Source organism: Capricornis sumatraensis, chromosome 18 (assembly GCF_032405125.1).
Source record: "Capricornis sumatraensis isolate serow.1 chromosome 18, serow.2, whole genome shotgun sequence".
Classification (NCBI taxonomy): domain Eukaryota; kingdom Metazoa; phylum Chordata; class Mammalia; order Artiodactyla; family Bovidae; genus Capricornis; species Capricornis sumatraensis.
The window spans coordinates 12,219,277-12,236,480 of record NC_091086.1 but is presented as its reverse complement, the minus strand read 5'-3'; the positions used below and the strand labels follow the sequence as shown (position 1 = coordinate 12,236,480).

Below are 17,204 nucleotides of genomic sequence, written 5' to 3'. Positions count from 1 at the left end.
GGAGGAGCCTGGTGGGCTGCAGTCCATGGGGTCACTAAGAGTCGGACACGACTGAGTGAATTCACTTTCACTTTTTTCTTTCATGCATTGGAGAAGGAAATGGCAACCCACTCCAGTATTCTTGCCTGGAGAATCCCAGGGACAGAGGAGCCTAGTGGGCTGCCGTCTATGGGGTCGCACAGAGTTGGACACGACTGAAGCGACTTAGCAGCAGCAGCAGCAGCAGCTCGTAAAATGTAGTACACCTTAGGTTAAACGTGGCCAAGATTTGGATCTAGGAGACCTGACTTCAACCCCTCCTCTTCCACCTTTAGCTAGGTGATCAGGGTAACAAACTCTGTGCCTCCATTCTTGGATCTGCAAAATAGTGACAATAACTGCTCTTTAGATTGTGAGGTAGTGTATGTAAAGTACTTGGTATCATGCCTGTAATATTCCAATTACTCAACATTCATTTATTATTATTATAGGCTTCCCAGGTGGCTCAGTAGTAAAGAATCCACCTGCCAAAGCAGGGGACACAGGAAATGAGAGTTCTGTTCCCTGAGTGGCAAAGATCCCCTGGAGAAGGAAATAGCAACCCACTCCAGTATTCTTGCCTGGAAAATTCCATGGAGAGAGGAGTCTGGCAAGCCACAGTCCCTGGGTGTTGCAAAGAGTCAGACCAAGCAAGACAAAAAAAAAAAACTATCCGGAAAGAAATACACACACACACACACACACACACACACACAAAATCAGGGAACTTTTTTACAGCACAATTTTCTGTTATTTTTCAATTTTCTAAAATAAGTATGTATTTCTACTAAAATCAGAAGGGGAAATAAAACCCACAATGTTTGAATAAAAGAAATGTGACTAGTCCACTGCTTACCACATTTCCCAGATGATATTTGTTGCTCAAGAAGGGCGTGGGAATACACGTTAAAATCACGGATTCCCAGGCCACGACCTCGAAATACTGAATCAGAAGCTCTAAGGGACAAACCTGTTAATCTATGCATTCAATCAGCCTAGCAGACGATTCTTTCAATCAGGTACTCTGGGAATGCGCAGATTTAGAGCAAGGGGGCAGTACCGGGTGAGGGCGAGGAAGGCCAGCCCACGCTGCAGCAATAACTAGGGCCTACGCCTACAAGTCCCATCCTTTCCCGCAACTGGAGACGCGAGCCCGGAGCCTGCCGGTAGATGTAGTTTCCATCCGCCGGACCTCTGCTTATAAGAGAGCGGGAGGTGCTTGCCGGAAGACTCCCGCCCCACAATGCAAAGATCGGCGGTGACGTCATCCGTAGAGCGTCCGGGACGCGGCGGGCGGTTTCCGCCGCCTCCGGCAGCAGCTCAGCTACCTGAGAGACTGCTGCGGCCGCTGGGGACGCCGCCGCCGCCGCCCCTTCCTCCTGCGTCCCAGCCGCCGCCGCCTTCTCCTTTTCAGGCCCCTCCGCCACCTCTCCACGACCTAGGCCCTCTGTTCTTGAGAGGAAGCCTTACTCGGGCCCCTGGGCGGGCCCGGCGCGCAGCCATGGCTGACGGCGGGGGCGGAGGGGGCACCGGCGCGGTGGGCGGCGGCGGCGCGGGCCCGGCCTCGGCGGGGGCGGCGGCGGGCGGCGGCGGGGCCGGCGGGGGCGGCGGCCCCATCAACCCGGCCTCACTGCCCCCGGGCGACCCGCAGCTCATCGCGCTCATCGTGGAGCAACTCAAGAGCCGGGGTCTATTTGACAGCTTCCGCCGGGACTGCCTGGCCGACGTGGACACCAAGGTCAGCGGAGGCGGCTTGCGCTCATGGAGGGCGGGCTGGGCGTGAGGCTGCTAGGGCTGCAGCTTCGCATTTCCAAATACGAGAGAAAAACAAAAGGTACTTTTCAAATCTCAGCAGCGAGGAGACCGCTTGGGGCAGTATAGGAAGCTTTCTGAGGGATGTCCACGTGGGTTCGGCTCCCCGCCCCATCCTTGCTCTGTGCGGCTTAGCCCAACAGCACTCTAAACTTGGGGACCCAGTACCGGTTTTACAGCCTCGACCCTGTATTTCCCAAGATGAGACTCCTTTAAGCACAACAGTAACAAATCTCAGTATGTTAAGAACACCGGAGAAAACCAGGTAAGTAAGCAGGAATGGTTTGAATGCACAAACATCAGCCTTTCTTCCTTTTCTCTAGCTCAGTGATTTGCAGGCTTGAGTATGCAGTTAATTAAGGTACATTTCCGTAGAACCGGCACCCTTATTTTGTATTTCATCATTGGCTGAAAGATTCTGTTAGATCCTAATGCCATAGGTCAACCGGCTAATACTGTTTCACTTGACCTTGCCTAGATTCATTTGTGTTCAGTGAAGTCACCGGTGTAAAGTGTCAAAGAGTAGTCGCTGAAATGTTTTTTTTTTTACTCCCTTTTCAGAAGTTTCTCTCACAAGACTGTGGTTGTAGACATAGGAGGCTCTCTTACTGAATGGGCTCCGCTAGGAAAGTGATTTCTCCTCTCTGAGCCCAACATGGAAATCTTTTGCCTACCTCACAGGAAGATTGTGAGCTTAAAACTAGGCTTTAAAGATAGGTTATCCATTAAACATTTATTGGTGAGGTTTCTGGACACAGGGTCAAGCATGTCACTATCCTGTCCTCAAAGTGTGTATTCTGGTGTAGAAAACTGAAGTGTAGACCAGACAATATGTATAGTAAGTATACTGTTATTCTCCAAGATTAAAAAACTCATGGAGCAGTTCTCTCCTTGAAATGAGATACTTAATTTTTCTTTTTTAACATACGTATTGACAGAACTTTCACATTTTCCAGTCCTGCGTGCTCTCAGCTTCCCACCGCAAGTTCTCCACTGTTTTCTTATGTCTCATTAGGTTTTATGTGGCTTAACCGAGGCAGTATACATTTGTTTTAGTCGGTGTTGAAAATCTGTTGGGGTAGAGGGAATCAGAGCCTTCACCACTTAACATCCCCTTAGATGTTCTTCCTGGTTGTCACCAGGTTGCTTTAGCTCTTGAGGTAGTGTGTCTCCAGGCACATCCTTTGTTGCTTTAGTCCCACGGTTCTCACAGCGTGGTCCTTGGATCATCAGCATCACCTAAGAACTTGTTAGATTTGCATATTGTTAGGCTCCAGCCCAGACTGCAGATGTATGGAAGGGAATGTGTACTGCTGATGTTTGTAATTTACTTTGCAATGCATCCAAAATATAAATAAGTAGAATAGATTGATAGGTTAAGGGAAAGTGATAGTGTAATAACACGTTAGTGACAGGCACTGTAGATCTTTCACTTCATGAACTGAAGGGATTGTTCTATATTGTCAGGGTCTGTTAAGGTTAGAGTCTGGTTGGTGACGTTAGCTGTCCTTTGTCCTTTTCAGTAACCAGTCCTACCTAGAACTGGGTGAATCATTTTGAATAGTAAAAGAGACAGAGTCAGGATTGATGGTTAGGAGTGACAAATCTATCTCCTGTGAGCAAAGCGGGAGAATCTGTTGCCTTGTGGGAATCTAAGGAAGGGTAAAATTAAAAAAACTGCCAGAAGGGTAGGGCTGCATTTGGAACCAAGAATTCTCCACCAGGGCTCTAACCCATGTCACTGCAGAGCAGAGTCATCCATCTGGTTACATCTTACAGCTTCTTCCTCTCAAAATGGCTCCAGTTAAAGGAAAAAAAAAAAAATCCCAGAAAATACCTGCCTTGTCTAAATGTGGTTCAGGAAGCCACCCCTGTGGCCAGGAGGATGTGGCACCCACTGCCCTATCCTTGTGAAGAAGGGAAGGTAATTACCAGGAAGAAGGACTTGCTAGGTGGATAGTACATGGGGGTCTGTGAATTTTGGTCCTCATCCATCTCCCTGCCTTTCTCTTTTCAGGTTTGGTGGAGAGTCTTTGTTTGTGAGTCGTGGCCTTTGGGAAGAGCCCACTCACAGAACTGAGGCCTCTTGATTCCTTTGTCAGTGTCATACACCTGACTGTTAACAGACTTTTGCCAGAATAGCACTGCATAATAAACCAAATCTTCGTGGCTTATAATAAGCATTTGTTTGCATGCTGATGGGACTGCAAGTCAGCTAAAGTTCAGCTGATCTGGATAGACTTGGTGGTTCAGCTATAGGCAACCTGGGCTTAGGTCCAAGCTGTGCTTGGGGGAAGATCTCTGCATGTGTAGTTTTCCTACATCCCAGGCCCGAGGGACAGAGGTTGCAAAGAATAGACCCTCATAGGAGGTCACCAGAGCACCAGAGCCTTGCCAGGTGGCACAACCACGTTAGGACTTCTTGTCAGTGACACAGTATTATCAAAGTGAAAGTCATTCAGCCGTGTCCAACTCTTTGTGACCCCATGGGCTGTACAGTCCATGGAATTCTCCAGGCCAGAATACTGGAGTGGGTAGCCTTTCCCTTCTCCAGGGGGTCTTCCCAACCCAGGAATCAAACCAGGGTCTCCTGCACTGCAGGCAGATTCTTTACCAGTTGAGCTACCAGACACTTCATTGGCCAGAGAAAATCACACTGCTAAATGCAACAGCAATGAGTTGGCCACAGTGGGAGGAGAGAGGAGTGAAATGTGAAACGGCAATGCACACTGTTACAGCTGGTTTGGACAGCAGCTGATGGTGCCAGAAGGTCCTGGAGGCTCAGAATGCACCTTGTGTTCACATGCATTCCTTGTGTTCATCAGATTCCTTTCTGATTTTGTTCTCCTCATACTAGTTGGCTTTAGAGAGCAGTGCTGCCATTCAGGCTCCTTTGGGGACTGAAGTTTTGCTTCCTGTCAGCCTCTCCCAGTGTTCCATAGACTTTGACTTCAGCCTGTGTTTGTGAGGGCTGGGTGGCTTCATTTTACACAGAGGGCTTTCGTGGGCCCTTGCTTGTTGTTGAGAACACCCATGAGGTAAGTGGGGCAGTAATACTTGTTTTACAGATGGAAATAACTGAGACTCAGGTTGGTTGACTTGTTGAAAGTCACAGAGCTAGTAAGCAGTAGAGCTGGGCTAGAACTCATTTCCTTTAATCTGGGAACAGCCTGGGTCTGACCTTGACTTTGCCACATTTTAGCCTTGTAGGCAAGTTGTTTACTTTTTCTAAACCTAAATCCTTTAACATGAGTGCAGAAGAGAACTAATAAGACCACCCTCATAGAGTTATCTGAAAAGTAAGCAGGGCAGTAGAGCATCTGGCCTCATACCTACCTGCCAGGAGGCGCTAGTGGTGAAGAACCGGCCTGCCAGTGCAGGAGACACCAGAGACACGGGTTTGATCCCTGGGTCTGGAAGATCCCCTGGAGGAGGGCATGGCAACCCGCTCCAGTCTTGCCTGGAGAATCCCATGGACAGAAGAGCCTGGCGGGCTGCAGTCACAGGGTTGCAAAGACTTGGACATGACTGAAGTGGCTTAGCATGCACACATGCACGCCCTAAAGCGGGCACATGTGTTGGTCATCAGTCCACGCTCTGCTGTGCTGTATGCTGACTTCATGGACACGCTGGGGTGTAACTAAGGACTTGAAGTTCTGCATTCCTATGAAAATCTGTGATCTGAATGGCAAATTTACAAAAGTTTGGTGCGTGTAACTTCTGACCTTGCCCCCCCCTTTTTTTAATATTTTAGCCAGCTTACCAAAACCTGAGGCAAAAAGTGGATAATTTTGTGTCAACACATCTGGACAAGCAGGAATGGAATCCCACGATGAACAAAAACCAGTTGCGAAATGGTCTGAGGCAGAGTGTGGTTCAGTAAGTAAGCAGAATTGAAAGTGAAAAGGCAGTAACCACAAGTGTAACTCACAAGGCCCGTGAAAGGCCCTGTTCGGTCAAGCGCATGGTCTGCAGCCCGCCAGGCTCCTCTGTGCATGGGGTATCCTAGCAAGAGTGCTGGCGTAGGCTGCCATTTCCTCCTCCGGGAGGTCTTCCCAACCCAGGAACTGAACTTGTGTCTCCTATGGCTTCTGCATTGGAAGGCAGATTCTTTACCACTGAGCCACCTGGGAAGCCCCAAGTGCATGGTACCTTCTAGCAAATAAGACATACAGGTTGCAGCAGACCCCCACCCCCCAGTTAAGTTCAAGTAAGCAAAGAAAGTGAAGTCACCCAGTCGTGTCCGACTCTTTGCGACCCCATGGGCTGTAGCCTACCAGGCTCCTCTGTCCATGGGATTTTCCAGGCAGTAGTCCTGGAGTGGATTGCCATTTCCTTCTCCAGGGGATCTTCCTGACCCAGGGATCGAACCTGGGTCTCCCGCATTATAGACAGATGCTTTACTGTCTGAGCCACCAGGGAAGTCAAGAACTCAATTAAAACTCTTGATACCTACAGAGGCCTCCTGTGCACGTTTCTACCAGGAAAGGTATTCCAAATTGTAAGACATATTTCAGGCTCTTTGAAGTTTTCAGTGTAGCATGTACATACACTGAAGCTCATACCAATATATCAGTGTTTGAGCCTTGGGCAAGAACAGCCGGATCTTCTCACAAGCCAGTGTGGGTTACACAGATTTTCTGAATCCACATGACCCCTCTAAAGTGTAATGGTAGTGTTCAAGAAGGCATGAAGTTTTATTAAAAGTATATTCTTCATAATAGCAAACTGAACCTCAGTTAATGAGGTGCTATTGATTGTGCATCCAGGTGACTTCTGTGTGTCACTGGGCACAAAAGTGGAGGTGGCTCATGAAATCTGGTGTCCTGAGATAAGCTTTTTCTTTTTTGTTCTTAATACTAGTGCTTATGTTCAGGTTTTCTTGATCCACTCACTCTCCTGGAATATCTAAAAGCTTGTGATGCTTTCCTCTTTAAAAAGAGAAATGGTGGGGAATTGTGCCAAGTGAAAAAAACGCAGTATCAAAAAGATACATGTTGCATGATTCCACGTCCATAACATTCGTGAACTGACATGTAATTATAGAAATGGAAAATAGGTTAGTGATTGCTAGGGCTTAGGGTTTGGGGGATGTAAATGTGGCTAGGAAAGGGTAGCTGGAAGAGGGTGGGATACAAGTGAGTAATTGTGATTCATGAGGTTTCTTATGATAAAATTGCACAGAGCCATGTATCCAGACACACAAATGCAGCTATAACTGAGATGTAAATGAGGTCGAGTACCCATGCTGGTTTTCTGGAGTTTTTTGCCCACCACCTGCCTTTTCGGAGGTGTTGTTAACATACAGCTTATTGGTTTCAGGTGTAGTTAGTTTCAAGCATAATGATTAAGTTCATGTATGTTTTGAAATGATCACCACAATAAGTAGTTAACATCCATCACCACATATGGTTACAGAATTTTCCCTCTTATGTTCCTGGCTTCAATATTGTACTGTGGTTGTACACAGTACAAGCATTAGAGGTGTCTGGGTAAAGAGTTCATAGACCTCCCTATGTATTTCTTTGCAACTTTCTATGAATATATAATTTCAAAATAAAAAGTTTTGTCAAGTAGAAAAGAATGTTTATTAACATGCTGGCACTTTGAATATAGCTGATGAAATCTGAATCTTTGTAAATGTAACTAAAATTTATAAAAGTTCTCAAAGATAGGGAAGAAGCATGATTCCAGAAGATGTCCAGTGCCTTGTCACTCTGGATTCATTACCCATGGCCTGTGCCTCTGGTGAGCAGACTGGCACAGGAGTCCTTCAAAAAGAAGGGGACACTGGCTGCCACTCACAAAGCAGCTGCTTCACGTCTGGCACTGGTCCTTATATGAGTTATTACTCAATCTCAGTTCAGTCGCTCGGTCATGTCCAAGTCTTTGCAACCTCATGGACTGCAGCACGCCAGGCCTCCCTGTCCATCACCAACATCATGTCCATTGAGTCAGTGATGCCATCCAACCATCTCATCCTCTGTCATCCCCTTCTCCCACCTTCAGTCTTTCCCAGCATCAGAGCCTTTTCAAATGATTCAGTTCTTCATGTCAGGTGACCAAAGTATTGGAGTTTTCACTTCAGCATCAGTCTTTCCAATGAATATTCAGGACTGATTTCCTTTAGGTTGGACTGGTTGGATCTCCTTGCAGGCCAAGGGACTCTCAAGAGTCTTCTCCAACACCACAGTTCAAAAGTATCAGTTCTTTGGTGCTCAACTTTCTTCATAGTCCAACTCTCACATCTATACATGACTACTGGAAAAACCATAGCCTTGACTAGATGGACCTTTGCTAGCAAAGTAGTGTCTCTGCTTTTTAATATGCTATCTAGGTTGGCCATAACTTCCCTTCCAAGGAGTAAGTGTCTTTTAATTTCATGGCTGCAATCACCATCTGCAGTGATTTTGGAGTCTCCCAAAATAAAGTCTCTCACTGTTTCCGTTGTTTCCCCATCCATTTGCCATGAAGTGATGGGACCAGATGCCATGATCTTAGTTTTCTGAATGCTGAGTTTTAAGCTAACTTTTTCACTCTCCTCTTTCACTTTCATCAAGAGGCTCTTTAGTTCCTCCTCACTTTCTGCCATAAGTGTAGTGTCACCTACATATCAGGTTATTGATATTTCTCCCGGCAGTCTTGATTCCAGCTTGTGCTTCATCCAGCCCAGCGTTTCTCATGGTGTACTCTGCATATGAGTTATTGCTAGTTCTTAAAAAAAAATTATTTGACAGCTTAAGTAACAAATCAGATGAAACTTTTTTAACCCTACCTTATAAAAGATTGGCAACTATATTAAGAAAATAAAGCACAAAATAATTTAAATATTTGAAAAGGTGCCAATAATGGCATGAAAGACTGTCAACATTACTGTTAATTTCTAATGCATGTTGATATCATCCTTGAGGTATGCATGTGGCACTTCTGTTCATATACCTTTCATATGAAATGTAACAGAGAAAAGTGCTTACAACAGAAATGCAGTGTAACAAATAATTAGAACATCCCTGTAGTCCCACCCAGGTTGAGAAATAGAACATTACCAGCACCTTCCAAACCCCATGCCCTACCCATCCCAGCCCCGCCTCCCACCTTTCCCAGTACCTGTTCTCTCAGAAGTTGACCATACTCCTCACTTGCTGCTGCTGCTGCTAAGTGACTTAAGTCGTGTCCGACTCTGTGCGACCCCATAGACGGCAGCCCACCAGGCTTCCCTGTCCCTGAGATTCTCCAGGCAAGAACACTGGAGTGGGTTGCCATTTCCTTCTCCAATGCATGAAAGTGAAAAGTGAAAGTGAAGTCGCTCAGTCGTGTCCGACTAGCGACCGCACGGACTGCAGCCTGCCAGGCTCCTCCGTCCATGGGATTCTCCAGGCAAGAGCACTGGAGTGGGTTGCCATTGCCTTCTCCAACTCCTCACTTGGATGTTCCTTATTTCCTTGCTTGCTTTTTTTTTCATAGTTTTACCACCTGCATAATTATTCCCTGCTTTTCACTTTGATCCAGAGTGTATTTAACCTGAAAACATGAATTTGGATGTCATACTGAGACATTTGTCTGTAATTCCTGCTAACATTTTGAATTCGAGGCAAATTCTAACGATGTTTTACAGTGAAGATTCACTCCTTAACCCTGCCAGTGCGACACTGCAGCCCTCAGCATTGGCTGGCCAGCCCCGCTGCTCAGGCCCAGACGCCATATCCTAGTCTCCAGCCTGGAGGAGCCTGCCTGATAGTTGTTTGTTTCATCTTCTGTTTTAGGCACCTGACAATACTTCCTCCTGGCACTTTTAAAATCTCCAGGAAAGGGAGCTGTACTCTCGGTATTTTGTTTTCCTTGGTCAGATTTTCACCTCCAGTAAAGACATCTGGTCCCATCACTTCATGGCAAATAGATGGGGAAATAGTGGAAACAGCGTCAGACTTTATTTTGGGGGGGCTCCAAAATCACTGCAGATGGTGCCTGCAGCCATGAAATTAAAAGACGTTTACTCCTTGGAAGGAAAGTTATGACCAACCTAGATAGCATATTCTAAAGCAGAGACATTACTTTGCCGACTAAGTTCCGTCTAGTCAAGGCTATGGTTTTTCCAGTGGTCATGTATAGATGTGAGTTGGACTGTGAAGAAAGCTGAGAGCCGAAGAATGATGCTTTTGAACTGTGGTTTTGGAGAAGACTCTTGAGAGTCCCTTGGACTGCAAGGAGATCCAACCAGTCCATCCTAAAGGAGATCAGTCCTGAGTGTTCATTGGAAGGAGTGATGTTGAAGCTGAAACTCCAATACTTAGGCCACCTCATGTGAAGAGCTGACTCACTGGAAAAGACCCTGATGCTGGAAGGGATTGGGGCAGGAGGAGAATAATGCAACCACATCTTCAGACCGACAGGGTTAAGGAGGGGACGACAGAGGATGAGATGGCTGGATGGCATCACCGACTTGATGGACATGAGTTTGAGTGGACTCTGGGAGTTGGTGATGGACAGGGAGGCCTGGCGTGCTGCAATTCATGGGGTCGCAAAGAGTCGGACACGACTGAGCGACAACTGGAACTGGAAAGAGACCTGGGAACCTGACGCAAGAAGCAGGGTGATGGAGGTCGGTAGCCCTTGGCTTGTGACTAAGGAGAGGTGGCTTTGCTTCCCCGCTGACCCAGGGGCTACTGCTGGCCTCGGTGTTCCGTGGGCGCACACTATCTACATCTAGGCTTCCTGTTGATAAGCTGTCCGTCACCACTGGGTTTAGGGAGCACTTTATTGACTGCTCAGCCTAACCAGTTCAGGGCCTGTTTCTCATCTCACTCGTGGCTGCGTATGTGTGCTTGGTTGTCTCCTCGGCTGTGCTCTGACACACCATTTGCCCTGTTACATCAGGACCTATTTTTACCCAAGCAAAGCCTTGAATGGCCTAAGAACTCAAGTCTAAAGGAAAGTAAGTAAAACCTGTCCACCACACTTGTGAATGGTATTTGAATATTTTAATCATTTGAGGAGAACAATTCAGTTTGACCCTGCATGAACTATGTTCCAAATTCTTCAAATGTGATTGTTTCCTATGACCCCTAATGTTTGAATATAGACATTTTGACTAATTTTTGTTCTAGTTCAAAAAGCACTGGGGCTGTATTTTAAGCCCCTTAGAAGCTTAGAAACAATCTATTTCTTGTCTGTTTACTTGTTTGCTTCCACGTTACCTCGTATGTAGCACAACTTGAAGGCCTTTGAATTGCTGAGGATGCTGTAAGCATTCCCAGCCCTGACTGGTTTGTGCTGTATAAGATTTAGGGCTTAGTAGCCAGGTTGCTCAGAGAAGGCGATGGCACCCCACTCCAGTACTGTTGCCTGAGAAATCCCATGGACGGAGGAGCCTGGTAGGCTGCAGTCCACGGGGTCACTAAGAGTCGGACCCGACTGAGCAACTTCACTTTCACTTTTCACTCTCATGCATGGGAGAAGGAAACGGCAACCCACTCCAGTGTTCTTGCCTAGAGAATCCCAAGGACGGGGGAGCCTGGTGGGCTGCCATCTGTGGGGTCTCACAGAGTCGGACACGACTGAAGCAACTTGGCAGCAACAGCAGCCAGGTTGCTGCTGGGGCCCACTTCTGCTTTGACGTGTGGAAGAATAGATATTGAGGGAAGTGGAGTCAAGTGGGAGGTCTGCTGGCTTTGCTGGATTGAGGTTTTCAGATCTACCCATGGCGTCTATTCTTTCGACCGTCCTGTTACTGTTTGTCTTTGGGGGAGTTTTGTTTGGTTCTTTTGTACAAGGTTGCATTGAGAGTGGCTGAGATTGTGAATTAGGAATAATGAATTGCCCTCTAAAGACATCATGGGTTGAACCCTGTGTGCTCAGTGCACTGTCCTTTGAAAGCACTCTCACGGGCCTGTACCTTGGACCAGGTGGATACTTCTTGCGCTCTCCCATGACACTTGCAGGCTAAATAATGCAATAATCTGTTTGTCTTCTCAAGGTCAGGGATGTTAGAAGCTGGAGTGGACAGAATTATTTCCCAGGTGGTGGATCCCAAACTGAACCACATCTTCAGACCACAGATAGAACGAGCAATTCATGAGTTCCTGGCAGCCCAGAAAAAAGAAGCCGTGCCAGCACCGCCTCCAGAGCCTGAAAGCCAGGACCCTGCGGCTCCATCCCAAGACGCTTCCTAAGGTCAGTGTCCCGCCTTCTGTCCAGGAGCATTCACCTCCGGCTTATAGACACAGGAAGTGGATAGAAAAGGGATAAGCCATTACCAAGGTTCACGTTTCTTATCTATTCAGAAAAGTGTTTACTGCAAATGGATTTCATTTTGTTGTGAGTAATTTTTTACCGAGAACTAATTAGTAGCCTTTTCCTATGTCAGTGAGTGTGATTTTCTGTGCCAGCAGAGCTGAACATTTAAGCCATGAATAGATGCTTCATTAAAAACCAGCTGGGATGCTTGGTATGCACACGCCAAATTCACATTAAAGTCTTGTGAAATTGCCTAAATGAGTCTCTCCCCCAGACACTGAGTTAACTTGGGCTTACAATTTGAATATAAAGCCAAGCAGTGCATTCTAAAGTGCTTCCTCAGTGGCGCTCAGAATCCACTTTAAGTCCTCTTGGGTTTCCTTGTAGTATTTATTAAGGGTTTCAGTTTACCACTGTCAGTTACCATGGGATTCTTCTGCTGTGAGCACCCTTTTTTCTTTTTCACATTTGAAATTTAGTTTTAAAAATCAGCTCTAGATGCACAAAACAATGCTGTTTGCAGGGGTTGGTAAAGTTATCACAAGTAAGCCGTGGTGGACTCTCAGCCATTGCAGGTAACCATCGCGGTGTGCCTTACCCCCTCATTCTATGCTGGTGTTCTCTTTGAAAGGGTCTGTAAGATGGCTGTTATTTTTGATTAGTAAACTAAGCATCAGTGAGTGAACAAAGCAAGAACATCAGGCTCGCATGGGAAACTCAGGAGACAGATTGTCCCTTTGTGCCTGTATTAGGAAAAAACCTCAATTCCATTATGGAGTGTAAACATTCACTTCAAGTTTTTCTTTCTAGCTTAATTCCTTTGGGAACATAAAATTAACATAACACAAAACTAACATTTTGATTTGATTATCTTTCTTTTTAGAATATGCCTGACATGTTTTGGAAGCTGCGTTGAATTAATGGTGAAGAACTGGATTCAGTTACATAAGAGTACAACTTCAGAATGAAGACAGGCCGAAGTCCTCGCTGACTTCAGAATTCAGTGTTGACTGTGGGGCGGTGTCCACATAGAATAGGGAGCAAGTGGGGCTATAGAAAAGTTGACCAGGTGGGCCCCCATATTGTGCCGCCATCCAGCTAGCCTGTCCAGGGGGGTGACACCCAGTAGACACTACAGACATGTTAAGAAACACTACATCACTTTGGGGTTTGTCCTGAAGCGAACCTTTGTACTTGAACTTAGAGACTGTGTATGGATTTTAGGGTTTGTGCTTGAGGATAATCAGAAGCTACAGTGAAGGAACATAACCAGCCCTAAAGATGCAGTTTCAAAGAATTGACAGTAAAGGTTAGCCAGGGGTGGTAGGGTTTTAACAATGCTTAGTTGATACTATCAGTTTCTGAGAGTTGCAAATCAGAGTTTACAAGCCACTAGCATCAAATAGCTGTAAGGTCACTGTGACCCTCTTGTAGGTGACTCTTTTTAGCTTCCATTTCCTTTCCCCTGCAAGAGGTGTCAAAACACGGGGGCCTGGAATGCCTGAGAAGATGCAGACTTAAGTGGAAGGAAAGACATGTGCAGGCTCTCTATCCAGGGCTTCGTCCTATCCTGCAAGGGCTAGTGAGTGGGGTGTGTTTATTTTATTCTCATGTTTGTGTTTTTTTAGAAAGTGAATAAAGGGACTTGAGTTTTTTAATTAGATCATTTGATACTCGGAAACTTCAGCTAACTCTTAGACCCCAGTATGGAGCATAACCTTTCTCCTCTGTCTGTGTACCATTCCTGTGCAAACACATGACTTGGTGGCAGTGAAGGGCTGGTGGACACATCTTGGAACTACCATCGTATACCTAGAAGCGGTCCTCTCTTCCCCGGACCATTGCCAGTCCTCCTCTTTAGTTGAGGGCCGTGTTCTTGTTTCTGAACTTGCAGAAGTGTCACCAGGGGATTTTAAACAACATGCAAAGTCTGATTCGGAAGTTCAGAAAGACCTGAAAGTTTCTGACAAGTTCCAAGTGATGCTTCCACTGCTGACCCAAGTCATTTTGCATCCCAAGCTTTGGATGATATCAAAATTTACTTCAAACTAAGAGTCTTTGGTTCTTAGTTGAGCCTTCTGGATATTGTTACTCAAGACTTTAACCTGTTCCACCTTTACCATCAGTAACAAGTTAGGACTGCACTTCTGTGTTTAGCAGGCTGTTCGGGCAGCATGTGCCCTTATTTTAAAGCAAGCTGAGCACGCTTAGAGCAGGTGGCAGTTACTTCTGCAGTGTGCTCTGCTTCCAGGTAGAGCAGGTTGCTGCCTTTTCAGTCTGGGATTCAGCAACCGGGTCCTCAGTGCCCAGAGATGAGCCCCTCCAGTCAGTCCTCTGCACTAAGAGGCAGACAAGGAAGGACTGCAGGCCTGTGCGCTGCAAGGAGGCCTCTCAGACTCGGACCCCGCTGGTCAGGACCGTGGGCCTCCTTCCCAGGGAGGCCTCTGCTCCAGAAGGGAGGTCTCAACAGAGCCCCTCTCAACCCCGCCAGCATTCCGTCCGTCCACCACTGGCCTCCACCTGCTGACCGGGCAGTATGAGCAACCCAGAGAAGCTTCTTCCTCTCTCCCCAAATTCGCAAGTGACTGTGTTGTGCATCTTTTTGGCAGACGGTTTTGGTCCATCTCAGTTCTCTTTTTTTCCATTGTTATAGAAGGATGTACCAGTTAATGAGAAATACCCTGATTTTCACAGAATGTTAAATATGCCAAGATACCAAGGAGATTTTTTTATTTAAATCGTTGTTATATCCACAAAGAGTCACCATTGACTAGAGGGAATTTTTTCAAATGAAATCATCAGATTACAGAAGTACCTAGACACATTACTACTGTTGGGACAGAAGGCTGATTTTGACTTAGCTGAGCCAAATAGAAATGGAAGTAGTTCCCATATTCCCTTGAGTAAATGTAGTTAAGTAGGCAGCCAGGGAAAATGAGAGCAAACAGCACTCAGGGGGCTGAGACGTCCAAAGCTGCCACCTCCCTCAAGAACTGGTCACCTGCTAAGCCTTTTTTCATTCGCACTGGAGTCATGTTGAGTATTAGGCTTGCAGAGCCTAGAAAAATGATCTGAGAAAAAGTGAAATTCCTCCCTGATGAAGATGAGGCCACCGAAAGCATCTCACCCCTAAGCACCCTTGCTCCAGCAAGCTCCTAAATAAGAAACTACCTGTCTCAGACCTCAAGTCGTCTTTCTCTGTAGTTGGAAAACCCACTAACATTTGCAAAAGCCTCATGAAGCACAGAACTAACCTCTGTAAGACATCAACAAACACCAGCCTTTAAAAACCATCCAAGCCTTGGAGTCATGGTGATATATGAAGAACCCCATGCTCATGTTTGCGGTCCAGTTCTTTGACATGGGGCAGCATCTCCCATTGTGACTAGAGACTGCTGCCCCCAGCAGCTTTCCAGTTACTGCCTAAGCACTTGAGTGGCATCACCAAACCACCACGTCCACCCAGTCGTGACTATAACCCTTGGCTTATAGTGAAGTTTGTGGCTCCTAGATCAAGATTTTCAAGCATTGTTTTATTTCTGTCATTTAACCTTGGCTTCTATTTACTCAGCTGGGGATGTAGGGGTTCCCATGCATTTTGTAACACTCACTAGTAGTGTGGAGTGAATAAATACCAGCAGATTCCTTACAGGAATACTTCTGAAAGCATAACCACCCAGCCACCAGCGGGAAGCATCAGCATCTCCTGTGATTGTTAGAAATGCAGCCCTGACCCCAGATCTACCGATTCAGAGACTTATTGGGAGGGAGGGGGCAGGGGGATTGGCAGGCAAGCCTTTCATACAATTCTGATGCACACTAAGAATCATTTCCACTTTAGGAAACCTTTTTGGAAAGTTGGCAATGCTGACTGGTAATGACAGTTTAATTATATTAGTGGGTACACATAGCACCTACATAGTGGGTGAAATGTCTCTTGTTCCTAAGGAGCAAAACTATTTCTGACTAATTCTGCCATCAGTCCCTTGCAAGAACTGTGCATTTGGCCTTTTTGGCTTAGGAATGTCTGCATGTAATTTAAGCTCCCAAGCTTTCAAAAGCTTTAAGCCATCTTCTGAAGACGAGTTTGCTACAGTCCATGGGGTCGCAAAGAGTTGGACATGTCTGAGTGATGAACAACAAAAACAACAGAATTTTCCCAGGAACTCTGCAGAAAAGGCTTCAGTGGCTCCTCAAGATAGAGATGTCTGTAGAGACCCAGCAAAGGTCAGGGCCTGGCTTGTGCCTGAGGCTGGCACCAAGGTTCAGGCTTGGAAATTGCGCCTGGATTAGCACTGGCAGGCCAGGCCCTGCCTCCCTTGGCTGCATGAAGGCTGCTGAAGAGGGGGTGGGAAGCAGACAGGAAGGCTGGCAGAGCCGAGCTTTCTTTGGCACAGTGCATTGCACCCTGTCCATCACCTTACCCATGGAGAAGCCGGGAGGTCAGCTTTTATGGTCTGGCCCCTGGGGACAGGCTCAGCTCCAAGGCCGTGCAGTAATAATGACCCATCCTCTCAAAGTAGTAACGCTGCCAGAGACTTAGCCAGTCTTTCTGACTCCAGTCTCCCAGCTGCCATTTGGCCATCCTTCCCAAAATGTTGCTTTCCTCAAGTATCCTCACTCCCAAACCTTTGAAAGTAAGAATACGTGAACTAGTTGCCTACCAGATGGCAGACATTTCCTTAGACACAACTTCATTTAATCCTCACAAGCCTGTTATGTAGGGTCTATCCTGACTTACGGATGAGAAAACCAAGACTCAGAGAGGTGAAGCATCTTACTATTAAGTAGGGAACTATTAACTATGGAAGCAAGGTTTGAACCCAAGCTTCTGTGAATTCAAAGCCTGTATTTTCCCATCCCCTCACCCTTTGCTACTCTGCCTGCCTGTTAATTAATAGAACACGTTCAAATTTGTCAGTGCTCCAGGATCCACCCTTCATTCCAAAGGTAGCCCCAAATCGAGTCAACGTCTCAACACAAGCCCTTAGTTTCTAGCCAGCGTTTGCCCCTTGCACATCACAGGGCAGAGTTTGCAAACTGCCAGGCCGCTCTGCTGCACCTCGAACCACGTTCTTTCGGCCAAGGAGTTATGACTGTTGTCTCTTATTTTGTTTTCAACTATTTCTACCAATATTTCC

The 17,204-nt window shown here is 46.5% G+C and overlaps 1 protein-coding gene across 1 annotated transcript; it reads left to right on the top strand.

Moving 5' to 3' along the window:
* The first annotated feature begins 1,519 nt into the window (after positions 1-1,519).
* On the top strand, positions 1,520-13,692 carry BOD1 (biorientation of chromosomes in cell division 1). The gene is made up of 4 exons (XM_068990650.1): positions 1,520-1,756; positions 5,585-5,709; positions 11,804-12,000; positions 12,947-13,692. The coding sequence occupies exons 1-3, from the start codon at positions 1,520-1,522 to the stop codon at positions 11,997-11,999; spliced, it is 558 nt and encodes a 185-aa protein (XP_068846751.1). The 3' UTR covers position 12,000; positions 12,947-13,692.
* Positions 13,693-17,204: the final 3,512 nt, after the last annotated feature.

Excerpts from the sequence above, each read along its gene's own strand:
- BOD1 (XM_068990650.1), top strand. The coding sequence starts at position 1,520 with ATGGCTGACGGCGGGGGCGGAGGGGGCACCGGCGCGGTGGGCGGCGGC. Across the intron at positions 1,757-5,584 it reads TGGCCGACGTGGACACCAAG|CCAGCTTACCAAAACCTGAG; the intron begins GTCAGCGGAGGC and ends TTAATATTTTAG. Across the intron at positions 5,710-11,803 it reads CTGAGGCAGAGTGTGGTTCA|GTCAGGGATGTTAGAAGCTG; the intron begins GTAAGTAAGCAG and ends TGTCTTCTCAAG.